The sequence below is a fragment of the Periophthalmus magnuspinnatus genome, chromosome 1, assembly GCF_009829125.3.
Source record: "Periophthalmus magnuspinnatus isolate fPerMag1 chromosome 1, fPerMag1.2.pri, whole genome shotgun sequence".
Lineage (NCBI taxonomy): Eukaryota > Metazoa > Chordata > Actinopteri > Gobiiformes > Gobiidae > Periophthalmus > Periophthalmus magnuspinnatus.
The window spans coordinates 16134652-16151810 of record NC_047126.1 but is presented as its reverse complement, the minus strand read 5'-3'; the positions used below and the strand labels follow the sequence as shown (position 1 = coordinate 16151810).

Sequence of the window (17159 nt, the reverse complement as noted above, 5' to 3'; positions counted from 1 at the left end):
TACGAAGAGAACCATCTTGAGTAAAATCTTTATTGACCGATAAGAGCAATCACAATCGATGTCTGAAGACACAACCCCACCGACATGCCAGCATTTCATACAAACTGTACAACATGAGGAATGTATGGAGCCAGTAACACAACATCAGCAAAAGAGTTACATCCAAGTGTTCGGGTACAGTACACGATTCAACTTTCTTCAACCTTTTAGTGTTTTCAAATTCCTCTCCTTCACTTTCTTGGTCAGTTTTCAGTCATTGAGTATTGTAGACACTATAAAGATCTTAAGCAGCAAATAGTGTTAAACTCATCCTCTTCCTGTGCTTTCTCTCTGTGCTTCAACTCACAATTACAAGACATCACCTTCTTCTCAATCAGCGATGTAAAAGGGCTATTCAGATTCAACTCAGTCTAAGAATATCATGCAAAGTCCATTGATTTGGCAGTTCAAAGTAAAATACAGGTCTTGTATAAGCTTGGTACAAAGAGTGAAATATTTAAAGCATTTTCATTATGTAGATTGGAAAGAAATGTTAAATAGAAAAATTTGCTTCATATGACAAGTCCTTGCAAGTTAATTTATCAAGCCAAGTCACACAAAGCATAAAATAGATCAAATACCATTTTTAAAGAAGCACCAGTATCGCCAGTTAGAATTTGGGGGGGGATCTGGCTTAAAGGTTTTATGAATTACTTGTACAAAGGTTTTTCTGTGATAACCTCTATGATGTACTGATTATGACATATATTCTCTTCTGATTTAGGTGTTAAGTAATGCTTCAAATATTTCACATTTTTGATAATACACATTTGTCTGTTAATTTAAACAACTAAACATTTTCACAACATTTTAACTCACTGAATTGCACCTGTTTTGGGAAAATTATGTACTTTAAGGCAAAGGGGGACAAACAATGATTTTAAAAGATTATTGCCCAAAATAATAAGGCCTCACAAATGAAATGTTAACACTGGTTTTGCCTCATCAGTTTTTCTAATTTGAGCACATTCAGATTCGTGCACTGGTGTATGCTTAGGTCTATCACATCATTCTGTTGAGTCTCATCTCCAATAGGGCTGCACAGGGTTTTATTGGTTGGGAGCGAGTTAAGCCCTTTATTTACAGACAATTTGATAGTATTTTTCATACACACAATGAGAACCGCTGGACGCCAAGACACAGGTGCTGAGGGGACAGAATACAGGGCAATACAGGAAACTAATACCTCTAACCAAACTTTTGTATTCAATTCAGGTTTTTTTAAAAGTTGAAAATTTTGATCACAAATTTGGTGTTTTATAATTTAGTTTTTTTTTCTCAAGCTTAGATCCTATAAGACTGTTTTATCTAAGTGCCAAAGGATGAGACAAACAATTTTTTTTATTCTATTATAGCTCAAATCAGGACAGGTGATAAACGGGGCAGCAGCTGTTGTCCAAACAATTATTGCCCCTGCCCCCAACATTATAATGTGTTGTACGTATCTTTAACACAATTTTACTTTTACTCAAGTTTTTAGACCATTAGCAGTACTTGCCAAGGACTTATCTACGAATCCATGAAGAAGTGTATTGATTTGAATTGTTCGCTAATGTGGGTTTGTAATTATTTCAGCATACAGTGACCTGGTTGAATGAGTGTTAAGAGGGATCATTTTGGCTTGCTAACTACATTCAGAAGTATGTATCCTTAATAGGCCTAGTAGTATCACTTATAGATACACATAAGTGGCCCTTCAAAGTGTTGCTATTTTGAACAGCAGTCCTCAGCACCCGACTCGGCTGCCCATGCATGACAAGGCAAGGTATTTCTGCAGAGCACCCATCTATATATAAATACATGGTACATTTAAGGCCGCTATACACGTGTTATAGTCCCTAAATAACTTTGGCCCCATTTCCTATTAGAATTGAAATGGGTGAATACATTTTGGGACAGCAGGGGGTGCAATTAAGCAGTTCTGAATGACTTATTTGTACACAAGGCAAGTTTTGGTACTACTATATCAAAAGTCAGCCAGCAAGTAGGCAAGGAAGCATGGAATAATTAGTGAAGGAATGCTAACATTTTCTGTAGGTTGTAGGCTATTCACGTTGATAAAGTTCAAAATTCAGATGGAGGGCAAGATTAAGTATTACGCAAGTGTGATTAAAGTTTTCGTAATTACTATTCCACACAATGTTTAACTTGATTCTTTGTTTTTGTTGGACATTGGGCAAAGCAAGGTTTTAGGTCTAGTCCAAGACCACATAACATAGCACCATTAATCTAAAGGTGCACTATATAACTGTTTCTGGTGGGGGTTCGCTAACTGCTTGCTTTTCTAGAGATGTTATTGCTTTGCTTAGAGATGTTCCAATGTATGGCATCAACTGATCTATCTCCATGGAGACAAAAAAACTGGTGACATCATCAAGTTACAGATCTGTGGAGAGAGGACCCCAGCCACATTAAGAATTTATGTTTTTCAGAATATCTATTTTTGCAATAAAAACATTATTACTGAACGAATGCAAGATATAGTTCAATGCCATACTGTGGAACAATCCAAGCAAAGCAATAACAATTAAATGTAGACAAGCAATTGATAGAACAAGTTACACAGTGCACCTTTAACTGTAGTTGTTTTTGGTAGTGAGAGCAAAGTCCTTAAGTTTTGTTTCATTTGGACAGGTCCAGTAATAAAGCAATACAATGCAAATGTCTGGGCCTGGTTTATGTTAGCAGACACTTTTACAATACAACTGTGGCCAATCCTCCATCTCAATTTAAAACAACAGGATCCGAAGAATCAATTGAACGCTGCCGATTAACATTATAGGGAAAAGTGGCTGTGGTGGGGTGTGCACAATTATAGCCAATGTGGATACAGTCACAATATACAACCACTGATACACTTATATATAAAAAGGCAAACAAAAGTTGATTGTACACTTGCTTGTTCCACTGTACTTCATACGGAGAGAGGAAGACGACACCATTCTGCGAGACACTGGAAGGCAGGGTTAATCTCTTCAAGCCGGAATAAAATAAAATAAAAAAAGTGGGGTAAAGTGAATGGGAGACAATGACATAAGGTGCTACATGATGGCACAGCTCAGTAGTGAAGGGGTTACGAATATAGTGAACAAAGGCAGGACTGTGCGAAAGAATTTATAGGCACATCACAACAGAATATTATGGAAATGTATATTATGATAAACGCTAAGAAAATGTGCAGTTGTTTTAGTTGTTTTTACTTTTTAGCAGACATTTTAAAATCTGAGTAAGATTATTCAAGTAAAAAATAAAAACACATTTGAATTGTGATGATGCTGACTCTATCTTAAAGGCCACTAATAATAGGCAATCCTAAAGTTTGGTTTTCAATATGGCCACAAGGAGGCATAATCCAGTAATCCAGTTTTAAACATTTGAAATCAAGGATGAGGAAATCTTTACTACACCATATCATAATTAACTGAAACTGAAAGCAATATAGTACTGTGAAATTCGTATTTACTGAATATTTTTTTCTTCACTCAATCCGATTTTTATAATTTACCTTTTAAATTAACAATTGAAATGATTAGACTTTATTTTTTAAAATTGTAATGTGCCTGTAAATGCATGAATGGACGGATAAAGTAGTAAACTGCTACTGCTACTGCTGCTGCTACCGACAGACGGGGGGCCATGCTGAGAGTTGAGACAGCGAGGCACAAAAATATAAGGCCAGATGACTGTATAATAATGCACAACAAGAAAGAAACAAAGAAGGCAAAATGGCCGACACTGCAGGGGCTTGTGGGTAATCCGTGTGTTTTCAGTCAGTCCATTCCTTCTTGATGATCAGGTTCCACTCCCAGGAGAGGTGGTCGTGTTTGTCGTCATCGGTGAATTTGGATTTGATGTTGTAGTTTCCTCGAGCCAGTACGCCTTTGGGAGTCTCGTCTATCTTTGTTAGAAAGTCATATTCATTTTCACGGGGTCCGTAACTGCCAACCATGTAGTCCGACTTGTCAACTGAGAGAAGAGACAGAGAAAGAAAAAGAGAGGGAGAGAAAAAGAAAAGGGGGGAAGTAAGAGAGAAAGAGAGAGAGTAATCATCAAGTAATATTTGGTTGTAATTGTGGGCTTGATACTGAAAAGTTGACTCACTTTTGATTCCTTTCCTGAAGGTCTGCTGCACATACTTGAGACCGGACACAATCTCCTTGTTTACCTGCAAATAATACCAATGAATAGTGTGTTGTTTATTTATGTATTTATTTATAATGACCTCCATAAGCTATGGAACCAAAGCTGTTCTCCCTGGAGTCATTTTCTCATTCATGGGGCATTTACTAAATTGTAACTTTTCTGGTGGGGGATATGTCACCCAGTGGCAGACATGGAAATTATTACTTTGCCTGGAATAAAACTTATTTATCTTTTATTTATTTCAAAATACATTCTTACTGTAATCAGGGTTGGTTATTTGTGTTATGTAAATGAATATATTCATATAAATGAATAGCCACTCATACAGTCTGTTGCACTGGTTGTTAATCTAACACATCTAAGTCCATAGAAAACAGTAGAAGATCTGTGACTTCCTGATCTTGTTGCTACAGATGCTCGGAGTGAATAAACAGCACTAGATGAGCATTCATAGTTCACTGTAGGACACTTCACTCTAAAATAAAAGGTACGGTTAGATTGAAATAAAAATCCCTCAAGTTTACAGTATGAATACACTTACAAGACCTGTTCCCATTTTCAGTAAAATTTGTCCTGCCCCAGCACAGTATATATTGTATAAACTGAAAACTATTTAAAATGAACTAGTTCTGTTCTTCACATTTTTAAGAAAAAAAATGTGGTGCTGCGCCCTTAAGAGGCGCCAATAGCACAACTACACAATCGCCACAAGTTAAAGGACTATAACCAAAACAAAACTAAATAAATGGGGTACTAGTTTATCTAATGGCCATTCAGCTGGGCAAGCTAGTGTGTACAAAAAATAACTTGCCAAATTACTGTATGTCCTTGTAATTATAATTGCTTTTGCATTTCTCCATTAGTGGAAAGTTTGTGATCCCGTCTTTTGTCTTGAAAGCTTTCTGTATCCAAAACACAAGCACTAAACATCTAAATATCCAAACAAAAAGCCACATCAAATTTAGGGAATGAAAAGAAAGTAGATTTTAAGTTTAGATTGGCCACATTTTTCCATAAGGTTTCATATTCCATTAGGGTTCATATTTAAAAAATCGGTCCATGGTATTTTGTTGTTGGTGGTTGATCACTGCACCCAAGAGAATGAGTTTTTAATAGTTTATCTTTATACACAGTTTTGACAGTTGAGAAGAAGATTATTTGGTTAACTGCTAATTGTGATTTTTCAATATAATCGTAAAATATATAATTGTGAGATAAAAATAAATCATTTCAACTCAAAAAAGGAAACCTAAATGTGAAATATCCTTATGCATGTTCTCTAGGAAACGAATGTAAGTGCAATGTCTCCAAGAAGCATGTAAACCCACCATACATGTACTTGTGTGTGTACCTTAAAGCTGATCTTGATCTGGTACTCCATGCCCTCCTTCAGGACAAAGTGCTGCTTCTTAAATGCCTCCAGGTCTCCTACAAAAACACAGGCTACGTTTATCTCATTTTTTCCTAATTGTTCCTGTACAGGTTTTGACAAGGCAAATTAAGAAAAGGGACAAATTAATGTGGCAAAGACAAAAATTAAAGATTAAAAATTAAAACTCTGATCAGATGTTTTATTTTGTGCATGTAAATACAAAAGACATGAGATGTAGTTACTTGATTATACGATTAATCTACTTATCTGATTTTTTCTGGCCATATAAATGTACCCTCTGTGATTAGCTCAGATTAGATTTCGGCCTGTCAGTGAACACAGCGCAGAACATCCCTCTGGAAATAGACTCACCTACACACACATATATTCTCCATATGTTAAACCTCTTTGACCTCAATGTGTCTTTGCATAATACAGAATTGGGTCAAGCCGTATAACAAATAAATTAATGCTGTATTTAAACGCTGCACTGTTTACCATTTCATCTGCTTCTCTCCATGGAGATGTTGCTTTGTTTGGAATGTTCTTCAATATGGCATACAATTTATTCATCCTACATTTATTTCATATTTTTATCACCGCTCCACAAATCTGACCCCAGGAGGTGCTATCTGCTTGTTTTCGTGGAAATAAAGGCATTTAATGACATAAGGTGGAACATTATAGACAATGTAATAATGTCCCCATAGTAACAAGCAAGTGGCGGACCACCAGATAAATTACATATTTAAGTACAGTCCGCCTATTTCGATTTGATCTGCCTGTTGTCTCCATGGAGATCTCTGCCTGAAATGTTGCACAATGAGCTTATCTATCACCACAGAGACAAGCAAGTGAAGGCACAAGTCAAGTTACAGGTCAGATCTATGAAGAAGCTACCCCACTCACACAACATAACAGGCTGTACCACTAGTTTTGTGTTTTAAAGAGTAAAACATATTTAATATCCTGACCAGCTGCGACAGTAAATTACATTAAAAACAACCTGGTCTTTTCTACTTACAGCGTTGTTACAAAAGGAACTAGTCAGATTATTTTACTATATTGTCAAAGGTTTTAATGGAAAAATGCATGACGGCTTTATGGGACAGAGGAAAATGGGCGGTCTCTGTGATTTTTGACAGGACATAGTGTTCTGGGGCAGCTGGAGAGCAGCGGTCGGAGCCCAGACTGAAAAAAAACATTTCTTTTATGCATCAAGAACTGTTTGACCTGGTTCACTCTCACGTGGACTTTGATAAGTCTGAACTTAAGGCTTGAGACACAGCAGACAGGTATTCCCCTGAAGGAGAGCTGATGTAATACAGTGTTTGTATAGTCAAGTCTTCATGGTAGTTTTGACTCAAAGACACATGTTTCAAACGTTACGAGCCAGAGTTAAATTGTGCTTTTTATCCTATGTCACATATATTACATTTTTGCTTATTTACTCAATTTTTACCCTTTCAACTACCCATTCAACTGAAATTATAAAGGGATATACAAGACATCCTCAACTTCAGTTACAATACATGTATAAAATCCAAATGTGGAATAGTAAGAGTGTTACTAGCAATTAAAAAACTCTACCACCATTCACCAAATGTTAATTTCAAACTTTAAGTCATTGCCGCCAGGCTGGATATTTTATGAATGATAGCATAAACAAATGTCAAACCATCACTGAAAGTATTTTCCTTTAGCATTTTATGATACTTAAAACTACAGTACCATAAGACAAATATAAATCATATGTTACATGATAATAATAATAATGAATCTTGTAAACATAGGTAGTCATTGCTATTGTTTAGTTTGACTAGACTAATGTGCTAAATGAGTGCCAAATCAGCTAACTGAAGGAAATTTATCTTGGACATACCAGGACTGGTGCACAAAACCACAAAACAACCTGATTTCAATCATAAAACCTACCCCTAACCTTAACCCAACAACATAACAGTGGCAGTTTTCATGAGGGCTCCAGGCAACACAGCTGAAACAGTTCACCAAAAGTTTGTTCACTCTTTTTTTTCATTTCACCTACATATTATATGCTTGTCTAGTTTACAGGAAATGTTATGGCACCTGTGAGGTCGAGCACCAGAGGGTTGGGGGCTCCTTCACAGACTAGAGACATGCGCGTCACCAGCACATTTGGAACATTCGGATCTGAGAAAAGAGCACAGCAAATATGTCAATGTCTAATTTCTCTCTATGTTCTTGTGTTTACAGAATTAAGTCTTGAGGTCATTCAAAGAGAATAATTCCTGTTTTGTATCATAAAACTTGATAGTGATTTTTGAAGTGTGAAGAACACAGGTCCACAGAGAAATAAAAGAACGAGGCCATCTGCGCTGTAGGTAGGACCGTTTTGCATTAATTAAAACTCCAGACTATTCTTAGAAGATTTTATTCTTAGAAGAATTTCCAAGCAACAACTTATCTTGGTGTTATAAGAGAGGCTTTACAAATCATTTAGTTAAAGTGTACATATTGTGCTTTGTGCAATGTTTTATGACCTAAATATAATGTATATGAATGGAAAAAGATTATTCAGCCATGTCCAAGGAAAATGTCTTGAATGGACAGTGGTCCCTGCCTCTACTGGTAAAACATAGAAAGAGTAAGATTTAAAACAGCAGCTGCACAATGGAGGCAATGATTTTGAGTCTACGACACAGTATTTGACCTTTGTCATCGTATGACTTTAAAATGTAACTGTACAAAATAATACATAGAAGTGTCAATAGATTCCTGACACATGGCCTGTCAAGGAGAAAGGTATGGATTTACATAATTCCTAGAAATTCCTGGAGATTTGCATCATGTAGGTAAAATAACTATGAGTATGCAAAATAAAACATGCATTACTCAGGTAAAAACACATTTACAACGCGTATTTATTGAGTTTTGTTTTTTATTCAGTTCCTCCCAGATCTTACAGCATGCACCTAATACCTTAAATCAAAAATTGCACTGGCATACTTATAAACAACAAAAAATAACTGTCTTCTCATGAAAAACTAGTACAAACCTATGCATGCCTGGATTCAAACGTGGCCCTCGGGTAAAAATTGCCCAAAACTGAACTAGTCCTGTTTTCTGAGCTCTTACCGACAGTGCCAACCCCGGGCCCGAGCAGTGTCTCTTTATACTTGCGCAGACTCTCGTCCTCCTTGTCAAGCTCGTGGATCTCCTGGAGTGTCTTCTGTGCCGGAGGTTTGTAGTTCACAGACTCTGGCTCGTCGTTCTCCGCAGCGATGGCGGCCAGCTGCTCCGGGGTCACGTCATCCTCAGCCATTTCTGTAGAACAACAAGTATTTTCATAAAGTAGCTTCTTCAGTTTGTTGCATTATGTAGCGCAGTCTCCTCTCCAGGTCTGACATGTAACTTGGCATAGAGACAGGCAAGTTGTATAGGTAAGCAATACTGTGGAACATTCCTGGCAAAGCAATAATATCTCCATGGAGACAAGCAGGCAATGGACACCCCCCACCAGAAGTTATGTCGTACACCTTAAATGTTTATATAATATACTGGATGTACATACAACATACTGTACCAAACACATATCTCTTAAAACTAATGAGAGAACACTCTGCAAAATGTTTTGCATGTGTCAACTTTCACAGCACTGGTTCATGCTGTTCCTGTGACTATTGGGCCACAATGACACAGTTGTCTGTTATCACTCAAAATAAATGTAATTAAATAAAAAATGACCAAAAAAATGGTATAATCCTCCATTTATATATTCAGTGCAGTCATAATTATTAGTTGGTGCTTTTATAAATGACAGTGAATGTTACTGGTCCATGTTGTGATAAACAGTTTTAAGATTATGACTGTCCTTAGGGCCCTTAAAATAACAGCAACTGTTATTTCTCCTGTCGACGCATGCATTTTTCTAATACTTTATAATTGGAACAAACAAAACAACAAAATAAAACAAACAAAAGGGGATGCCGTTAGGGGTGTCAAGATTAGCCATAAATTGATTACTGTGATGATGTATGTCTCTAAATAATTATGAGAGATAATTTTAAAACAAAAAATGTAATCTATATTTTCTAAGTGTTGGCTTCATATTAATTGCACTTTTCATTCAGAAAGTTTAAAGAAAAGCTGGTCACAAGCTAGAGGAATGGCAGTCCTCTAAAGAGTTATATAATAAAAGTACATATAGAAGAATAAAAGTAGATACATTTCACAGGTGTTTGGTCACGGTAATTTCTAGATGCTAAATAATAGTACAGTGAAGGCTTTAAAAAGTTAAGTTTTCAGAGCTTTTTGGTGGTGGTAAGTGAGTTTCTAATGCCTATATCTGACCTGTAATTTGCATCTTAGCTTTCTAGTTTGTTGCGTGTATTGTGTGTCTGTTACTAAAAGGCTATGTTTTAGAACTCTTTTGACACTGACTGCCTGCAGCATCCTGTCACCTGAACACAAACAGAATAGTGAATGAGGCTATGCACAACACATGGGCGACTGATGTTTTATTAGGGGGAGGGGGAGAAAGATGGCACAAGAGGGGGATAAGGATTTGGGAGAGGGGGAGAAGGATGGGAGAAGAGATGGGAGAAGAGGGGTGTGGACCATTGCTTCTGGTATGACAAATATGAGCCTCCAGCCATGTGTGCTAAACCCAAACTAATGAGGGTTTGCCTGTTATATGCAACACTGTTATGCCAGTTTCATTAAGTATCATTATGTAACATGCATGTTATAAAATTATTTCAAAATAACTGGAGGACAACACATGGTATAAGTGGTCCAATATCAGTAGACAAATGATGTTAAGAAAAGTAGCACATATTTGAATTATGTTTCAATTGCTCATGTCATTATTGGACTGATTTTATCAATTACCTGTTTGAGATTACATGAAATTATTGTGCATTTTTTAAAGTTCAGTTTAACAAAAACTAACCAATATTACAAAAAAATCTACTGCACATCTATGACCCAATTTGACCATCTTGTGCAACAGTGCAAGGCTTTTTTTCTACTCACAATACGAATGCTAGCCACACATGTTTACAGTTTTATCAAAGGGCATATTTGACTTTATAAAGCATAGACTGCATAATAAACTCAAAGTCAGACGCATTGAATTGAATAATACAGGAAAAACAACGACAGCAGTAATAATATTGATCCAAATGTATTTCTGGAATGCTTCAGCTTTACAGTCAGACCATTGAAGAAAATGTTGCATGAAATGAGTAGACTCTTCTTCATACTATCCATAATGTAAAGGTGCACAAATCTCCTTGACACCAAGATGTTTACATTAACCTCCTCCATATAAGTTACATAGTGTGGACCGTTAAATAATTTTAGCTTGTTACCAGTTTTCACTACTAAAAAGGTGTCAGTATATGTGTATCCTTGGAGATGCCTCAGCAGCTGTAAAAAAAACCCAGCTCATTTACTTGAAAATCATAATTATCATGTTTAATTAGGGCTAATGTGAGAGGCCTTGTGTCTGTATGGTGCAGAGCCTGTGTGTTTCCCAGAGGAAGGGTCACTCTGTGTGAAGAGGTGAACAGAGAAAAACAAGTGACACAAAAAAGCAGGAAGAGCCGTGTTTATGCAGATGACATCAAGTTCATGCAGAAGAAACATCGCATCTCACGTCTCCAAAAACTGAACTGAGTGCCTAACTAAAACTGCGTTGGAGTTAATTAATCACAAACAATATATATCACAAACACAAAAATTGGTGGATTTATTCCAATTCTGACCAGTTTGTTCTTAGATACTTCAGTCACCGGTGAATATGGTGTGTGATTGTGTAGATGGGTTGATGGGCACAGATCAGCACCCTCACATATATGCCAGTATGTCCCAGGGCAGATGTGGCCACAGGAGGAACTTATCATCACCAGGTGTGGAGTGAACAAATAATGACTTGAGAAGCAACAGGTCAAAGCACAATACAAATGTAAGGCATAATGGTCATTACGTGGCCATATAAAATGTGCAATTATTATTACCGGTAGTTTTCCTGTATCCACTGCTATCTTAAAGCTAGATGTTTACTGTGACCGAACCGAAGTTACCAATATTGTTAAATCACATTATAATAACATTTTTCTTACTTTCTAATGCATTTATTTTTGTAAGGTTTGGGGAATCTTACTGTTGTTATTATTGTGCTGGATTTATTGGTCAGTTATTTACTCATTGCTGATAGAAGTGAGTAAAGAACTGACCCAATGCAGTTATCAAGGTCATACAATTTCACAGGCTCACCAAACATCACTGTATTAATACATATTAAAAAAATATAAAAGAACTGACCATTAATTGCACATCTAAATTAACATGAAAAGTTTTTTTTATAGTTACTGTAAATTCATTTTTCAAAATCCACTTCAGAAGTCAATTTTATGTATATTTTTTAACAAAATGAATTCAAATTAATAGGAATAAAATCATAAAACAAAATAGTCCAGCACAGCAAAATCTCAAAAACAACTGTCAGCTGCCGATGGTCCATTTAAATACATTCTCAACCTTAAAGCCTCTAGAACTAACCACTAGAACAGGACTGCGGAGGAACCACTGATAGCACTCACTCAAGAGGTCGTCCATTAAACTTATTTTAGCTGCTCCGCTAAAGGCTTCATCTGCTGCTCCTAACCACAACTCTCAGGAAACACGGTCAACAAGTGTGTGCATGTGCTATGTTTTATGAAGAGCCATCTCAGTCTGTGTATAGTACAGAGCTCCCTCCACAGCTGTTATTATGATTGATGATGGTGTTATAGGTACATAGATGGTCATGTTGTGTGTCCGTATTGTAGTGGCCATATGTTACCCATCTGCACATTACCTGCTGTGACTGAATGGCCTTAGTCATGTTTTGATGTTATCGCTCTTTGATTTAACAGAAACTATACAGTATCAATAGATATTCTTCTGATACAGTGATTATTACTAATATCATTAAATTCAAAGGGAACAGAAAATATGTTGTTTGAATTACTACTGAGAAATCAATCTGATGAGAGCAAAATTTCTCATGACATATATATAGTGCTTTGGGTCATGACATTAGTATGGTGAACCTATGCTTGAAGACGTGTTGCATACAGATGTGAACTTCTATATAGAGGTATGCATTTTATGAGTAACATAAAATGAAAAACAACTGCACATTCACACCTGAAGCAAAAATAAGGTTGAAGGTTAAATTTCTGGATGTCCTTGTTTTGTATTTTACTTCACCAACCTAAAACATGCACAATCTGGTAATCCTGGCTCAAAACTGCTACAAACATATTAACAATGCTGTGTTTAATGAAAGGATGAAAACATTAAAGTTTACCTTAATCTTAAAATCAAGAGCACGTCTTGCTTTATGCCACCAACATTATCACTCTAATACGCCCATAATAACTATACAACAGTCTTTGGCAACTAACAATCTTGGATAGTTTACTATGAAGTGCTTATCTTTTCTGGATAATTAGAACTGCCCACAGTGGAAACCATCACAAGAATGTATTGAGGAGGACAGCACTTAGACGATCTATGTTTTAGTCTTACAACATGTCCAAGCATGAGCAAAGAACTAGTGAAATTTAGTTTTCCATTGGCTTCAACCTGTGACATCTGCAGCCAGGACTGTGGTTGATGTCTCTTGGAGACTTTGTGGGAAAAAGCCTCTCAAAATCCACATTTAGATAAACAACGGTTGAAAAACCTCCATTCCATTTAAGCTAAAGTTGTTTGATCTGAAAATTCATTATTTACATAACACTGAATTAGATATAAGCTTTCACAATAATGCATGCAGCTATTGCTAGGAGTGAGAGGCCACAAAAGTAGCATTATGTAACTGCTGGCTTCAAAAACCATATTAGCCTATTGAGATGACAAATAAGTAGTTTCCTTTCTTTCCTTTCCAAACATACAGACAATAGAGCTCTAAAACAGGAGGATACCAACATTCTTGAATATGACTTATTTGAACTTCTATCATCCTCTAAGATCTTTGTCCCAGATTTATTCAAAGCCAAAAACATAACAGCTCAAATGGTTGTGGTTGTTCAGAAGCCTATAGGATATATGAATGATGACCTTTACTTGTCTAATACAAAAGCTCAACATGAACACATGATCCTACACAGATGTCTAGACTAGAGCACCCCACCCAATTGTAAGAGCAAGACCTATAGGCCTAAATGGATTTAGCCTACACAGGTTTAGTGAGGGTAGGCTATACAATTCTTCCACTATTAAATGATGACTAAGAGGATGATGCTGTCAGCAGATTGTCGGGAGGCTGCGTTAGGTCATCCTATACAAAAAAAAGCGATTGTATCACTTCCAAGCGACACTGAATATTCTAGAAATCTGAGAATTTGGTCAGCGCTGTGAGTCTTTGGGTTATAAGGCGTTTGACAATATAATGGGGTAGATTTTAATACTCCAAAAGGGATAAAAAACACTATGACGCCCATGCAAGGTAACAAAGGAATCAAAATTTGCATTTTAACAGAGAACCGGCATCCAAGTAGACTGACAGCCTACAGAAAGCAACAGCCCTGTTTAGTTACAAAAGTTAAAACTGCGCATTGACAAAACCTTTTTAAGACCGCCATCAACTTTATCTACCCCGAGTGACTGCTGCAGGGTGGGACTGGGAGCCAAAGTGTTTTTTTTTTTTTGGCAGAGATCACGCTAAACCTTCCAGCGGCTAACATTAGCATCAAGTTCCCCATCATCCAAAGATGAAAATGATCCAATGAGCCGTGGCACGGGGTCGCTGCTTTGGATATGGCGCTATCAGATGTCCCCAGGATAAAGACACCTACCTGTGTTGGTGCGGCTGTGATTTCAGGCGCTGTTGCAGAAAATGCGTGAGTCGCTCCTGTGACAGTGAAAGTATGGCGAACAACGGAACGGCGCCGCCCCGCGTGTGCCAGGCGCGTAACACGTTTCCGGGAGGACTGTGCAGCGTCATTACGCACAAGGGGGACCGTACTGTACCACTCCCGTTTATAAAAGGGTACATTTTAAAATAGTTAATTATTACCAGGTAACTTTGATGTAAAGGCTATATAGACAATATTTCTATTAAGCAGTGGAAGTTACTTGTGTTACTGTTACTTTTGACAAGCAAATAAACAGATGGAAACGTTTGTACAAGTTTTATGTGCAAAAAAAAAACAAAAAACCATTAAAATGTACATGATTCACAAATACAACCAATACAATGGTATTCATGATTCCATACAGCCCTGCTTCACAACACTTGAAAAGACATGATAAAATAATGCTTACTGCAATTATTCACATTAATAGTAAAGAGCTTGTAAAACGAGAGTAATAAACATCCATGGAAACCATCAATATACAATATCTGTGGTTCACATACAATAGATTTTAACTATGTACAAAAATGTCCCCCAAATAAAATGTTAAAAAAGTAAAATGTAAAAACTGGCCATTCTCCTGAGTGAGTTTAGCTGGTGTCCATCTGGAACTGCAAAAACAAAAAAGGGCATTGAAATCAGAATGTTTTAGGTTGCACCATACCACCAAAGCAAGCAAAACAATGAAAATGTAGATATAAAAACAAGATAAAATATAATGGTCATGCGTTAAAAGCAGAAAAAAAGTACACTACACTAGCAACAATGTATTTTACTCATGTCACTCTTGAGATAAAACCCATTTTACATAGAACAATCTCCCCATCGCACAGTAAAGCTGCTATTGTTACTTCCCCAAAAGCCTCCGTTGATGGGTCTTACCTTGGCATTGTACTCATCCAACTGGGCATCAAGCTCTTCTGCAGAAAGTTGTGGTTTTTTCTCACTGCGTCCTCCTCCTCCTCTACTGCTGCCACTGCCTCCGCGACGACCACCTCCTCCACCACCTCGCCTCCTCTCAGGCCTCTCAAACTTGGCCTGCCCAAGTCTGCTTCTGTCAAAACCTCTGAGGAAAAAATGTTTGAGGGAAAAGCTCTAATGAACCTGGATAGTAGAAGTTACTTAAATGTTCATGTTTAATTTTGTTTATTTGCTGATCTTGAAATTACTAATATGAGCACTTCTTTCCGAACTTACCTTGATGCAACTCGTTCTTCTTGTGCCTCCACCACATGCTGGATTTTCATTGGTCGACCTAAAGCAATTAAAGATTGAACCACAAATGCTCACACTATAAGATGCATATGTACAATTCAAGCAAGTGGTCCTCACCATCCAGTGGGACAGCATTGTACTGTTTCATTGCTTTTAAGGCATCTGCTTTATCTACAAAGATAACTTCTGCTGTTCCATTACTCCTTCCAGATTGGTCATAATGTACTGATGCTTTTTTCAGCTCCCCAAAGTCTGCAAAAAGCTCCTGTAACACAATACTCATATGTTAACACTTAGTTTTCATTTTGTGACATCTAAGACCAATGAGTAATAGTTACCTGGATATCTGATTCAGAAACACCAAAGTCTAGATTGGAAATGAGCAGCTTGCAGCCACTCTCCACAGCTCTCCCTGCAGAAACTTGTCTCCTGGAGCCACCAAAACTTTCTTCAAATTTGTCGTGCTGCCATTTGTCTGGTAATTCTCTTGGCTGTGGGAAAGAAGGACATTAGCATTTGTAGAGAGGCTCCAGCATATTCACATGCATATGGCGGCTGCTCCTGTTAAAACACCACTTCACTATGAATGTCCCTGAAACATCTAATTTACCAACAAGACAAAGAAACTTTTTCCTTCTCTAAAATCGGTCATTTAATTTGTTATCTCAGTAGATACGTTTGTAAATGGATACATTGATTCGATTTGCAATGGCCTCAGAAATGTAGACAATTTATAATATCATTATATCTGCAGTAATAAATATGTACAATCGATGGTTAGCTTGTACTGCTAGTAAACAAGACAGACACTTTGATGAGTAATAAAGGCCTTCCTCACACAATACGCCGCCATTTTGGTTTAGTAAGCCACCTCGTTTTCTAGATTTGATACGTTTATATTGTCAGTAAAGTCCTGACGAATTCAACCACTGGCTATCACGTGTTCCCAGTTTCGTTTTGACACAGAATGTCATTTTTTTTCAATACACGGTCAAGTAGTTCGTGGAGTTATGGACACAATTACTTACTTTCAACACAAAACAAGGTTATATTTTATGTTTAAAATCAAGAGATACATAAACTTTAATTCTTAGTAGCATCTTACCCTTGTGTACGGTGCGGGCCTGTTGTTCCGCCTGAAAGTATTGTTCGGTCGGCCACCGGTTCGCCCTGAACTTCCCCGCGGTGGTACTTTCGACGGTCCGCGGCGCCCACCTCCTCCAGAGCCTCCTTTCTTATTTAGCTTGATGATGTCGTCCAGGGACATGTTTATTTTGTCAGACATCGTGGAGTTACAGTTTCACGATAACCCAAAGTTGAACAATGAAGTTTACGTCCGACAAAAACCCTTTATCAGCGGCGGTGGCGCGATGTTGAAAGAGACGGACGTGACGTAAATAGTTTGCGGAAGTACAGTGAGATCACGTGTTACGCCTCGTTTCAGGTTTTTTTTTTTTTTTTTATGTATTCTATTTTAATATTTTTTAAAGAATATAAGT

The 17159-nt window shown here is 37.2% G+C and overlaps 2 protein-coding genes across 3 annotated transcripts; both read right to left on the bottom strand.

Moving 5' to 3' along the window:
- Positions 1–16: 16 nt before the first annotated feature.
- LOC117374350 (rho GDP-dissociation inhibitor 1-like) lies at positions 17–14526 on the bottom strand. Of its 2 annotated transcripts, none has more exons than XM_055221214.1 (6): positions 14386–14526; positions 8672–8860; positions 7643–7726; positions 5534–5610; positions 4141–4204; positions 17–4005 (listed from the first exon to the last, which is right to left on the bottom strand). In XM_055221214.1, the coding sequence occupies exons 2-6, from the start codon at positions 8856–8858 to the stop codon at positions 3806–3808; spliced, it is 612 nt and encodes a 203-aa protein (XP_055077189.1). In that variant the 5' UTR covers positions 8859–8860; positions 14386–14526; the 3' UTR covers positions 17–3805. The 2 variants fall into 2 exon arrangements, with proteins under 2 accessions (XP_055077189.1, XP_055077192.1); XM_055221217.1 differs by having other exon boundaries at positions 8672–8864; positions 14388–14512.
- Positions 14527–14704: 178 nt separating this feature from the next.
- Positions 14705–17058, bottom strand: LOC117377445 (aly/REF export factor 2-like). Its single transcript, XM_033973861.2, has 6 exons — positions 16766–17058; positions 15999–16151; positions 15778–15925; positions 15643–15700; positions 15328–15511; positions 14705–15056 (listed from the first exon to the last, which is right to left on the bottom strand). Exons 1-6 carry the CDS (start codon positions 16943–16945, stop codon positions 15036–15038), a joined length of 744 nt encoding a protein of 247 aa, XP_033829752.1. The 5' UTR covers positions 16946–17058; the 3' UTR covers positions 14705–15035.
- Between the last annotated feature and the right edge of the window lie 101 nt (positions 17059–17159).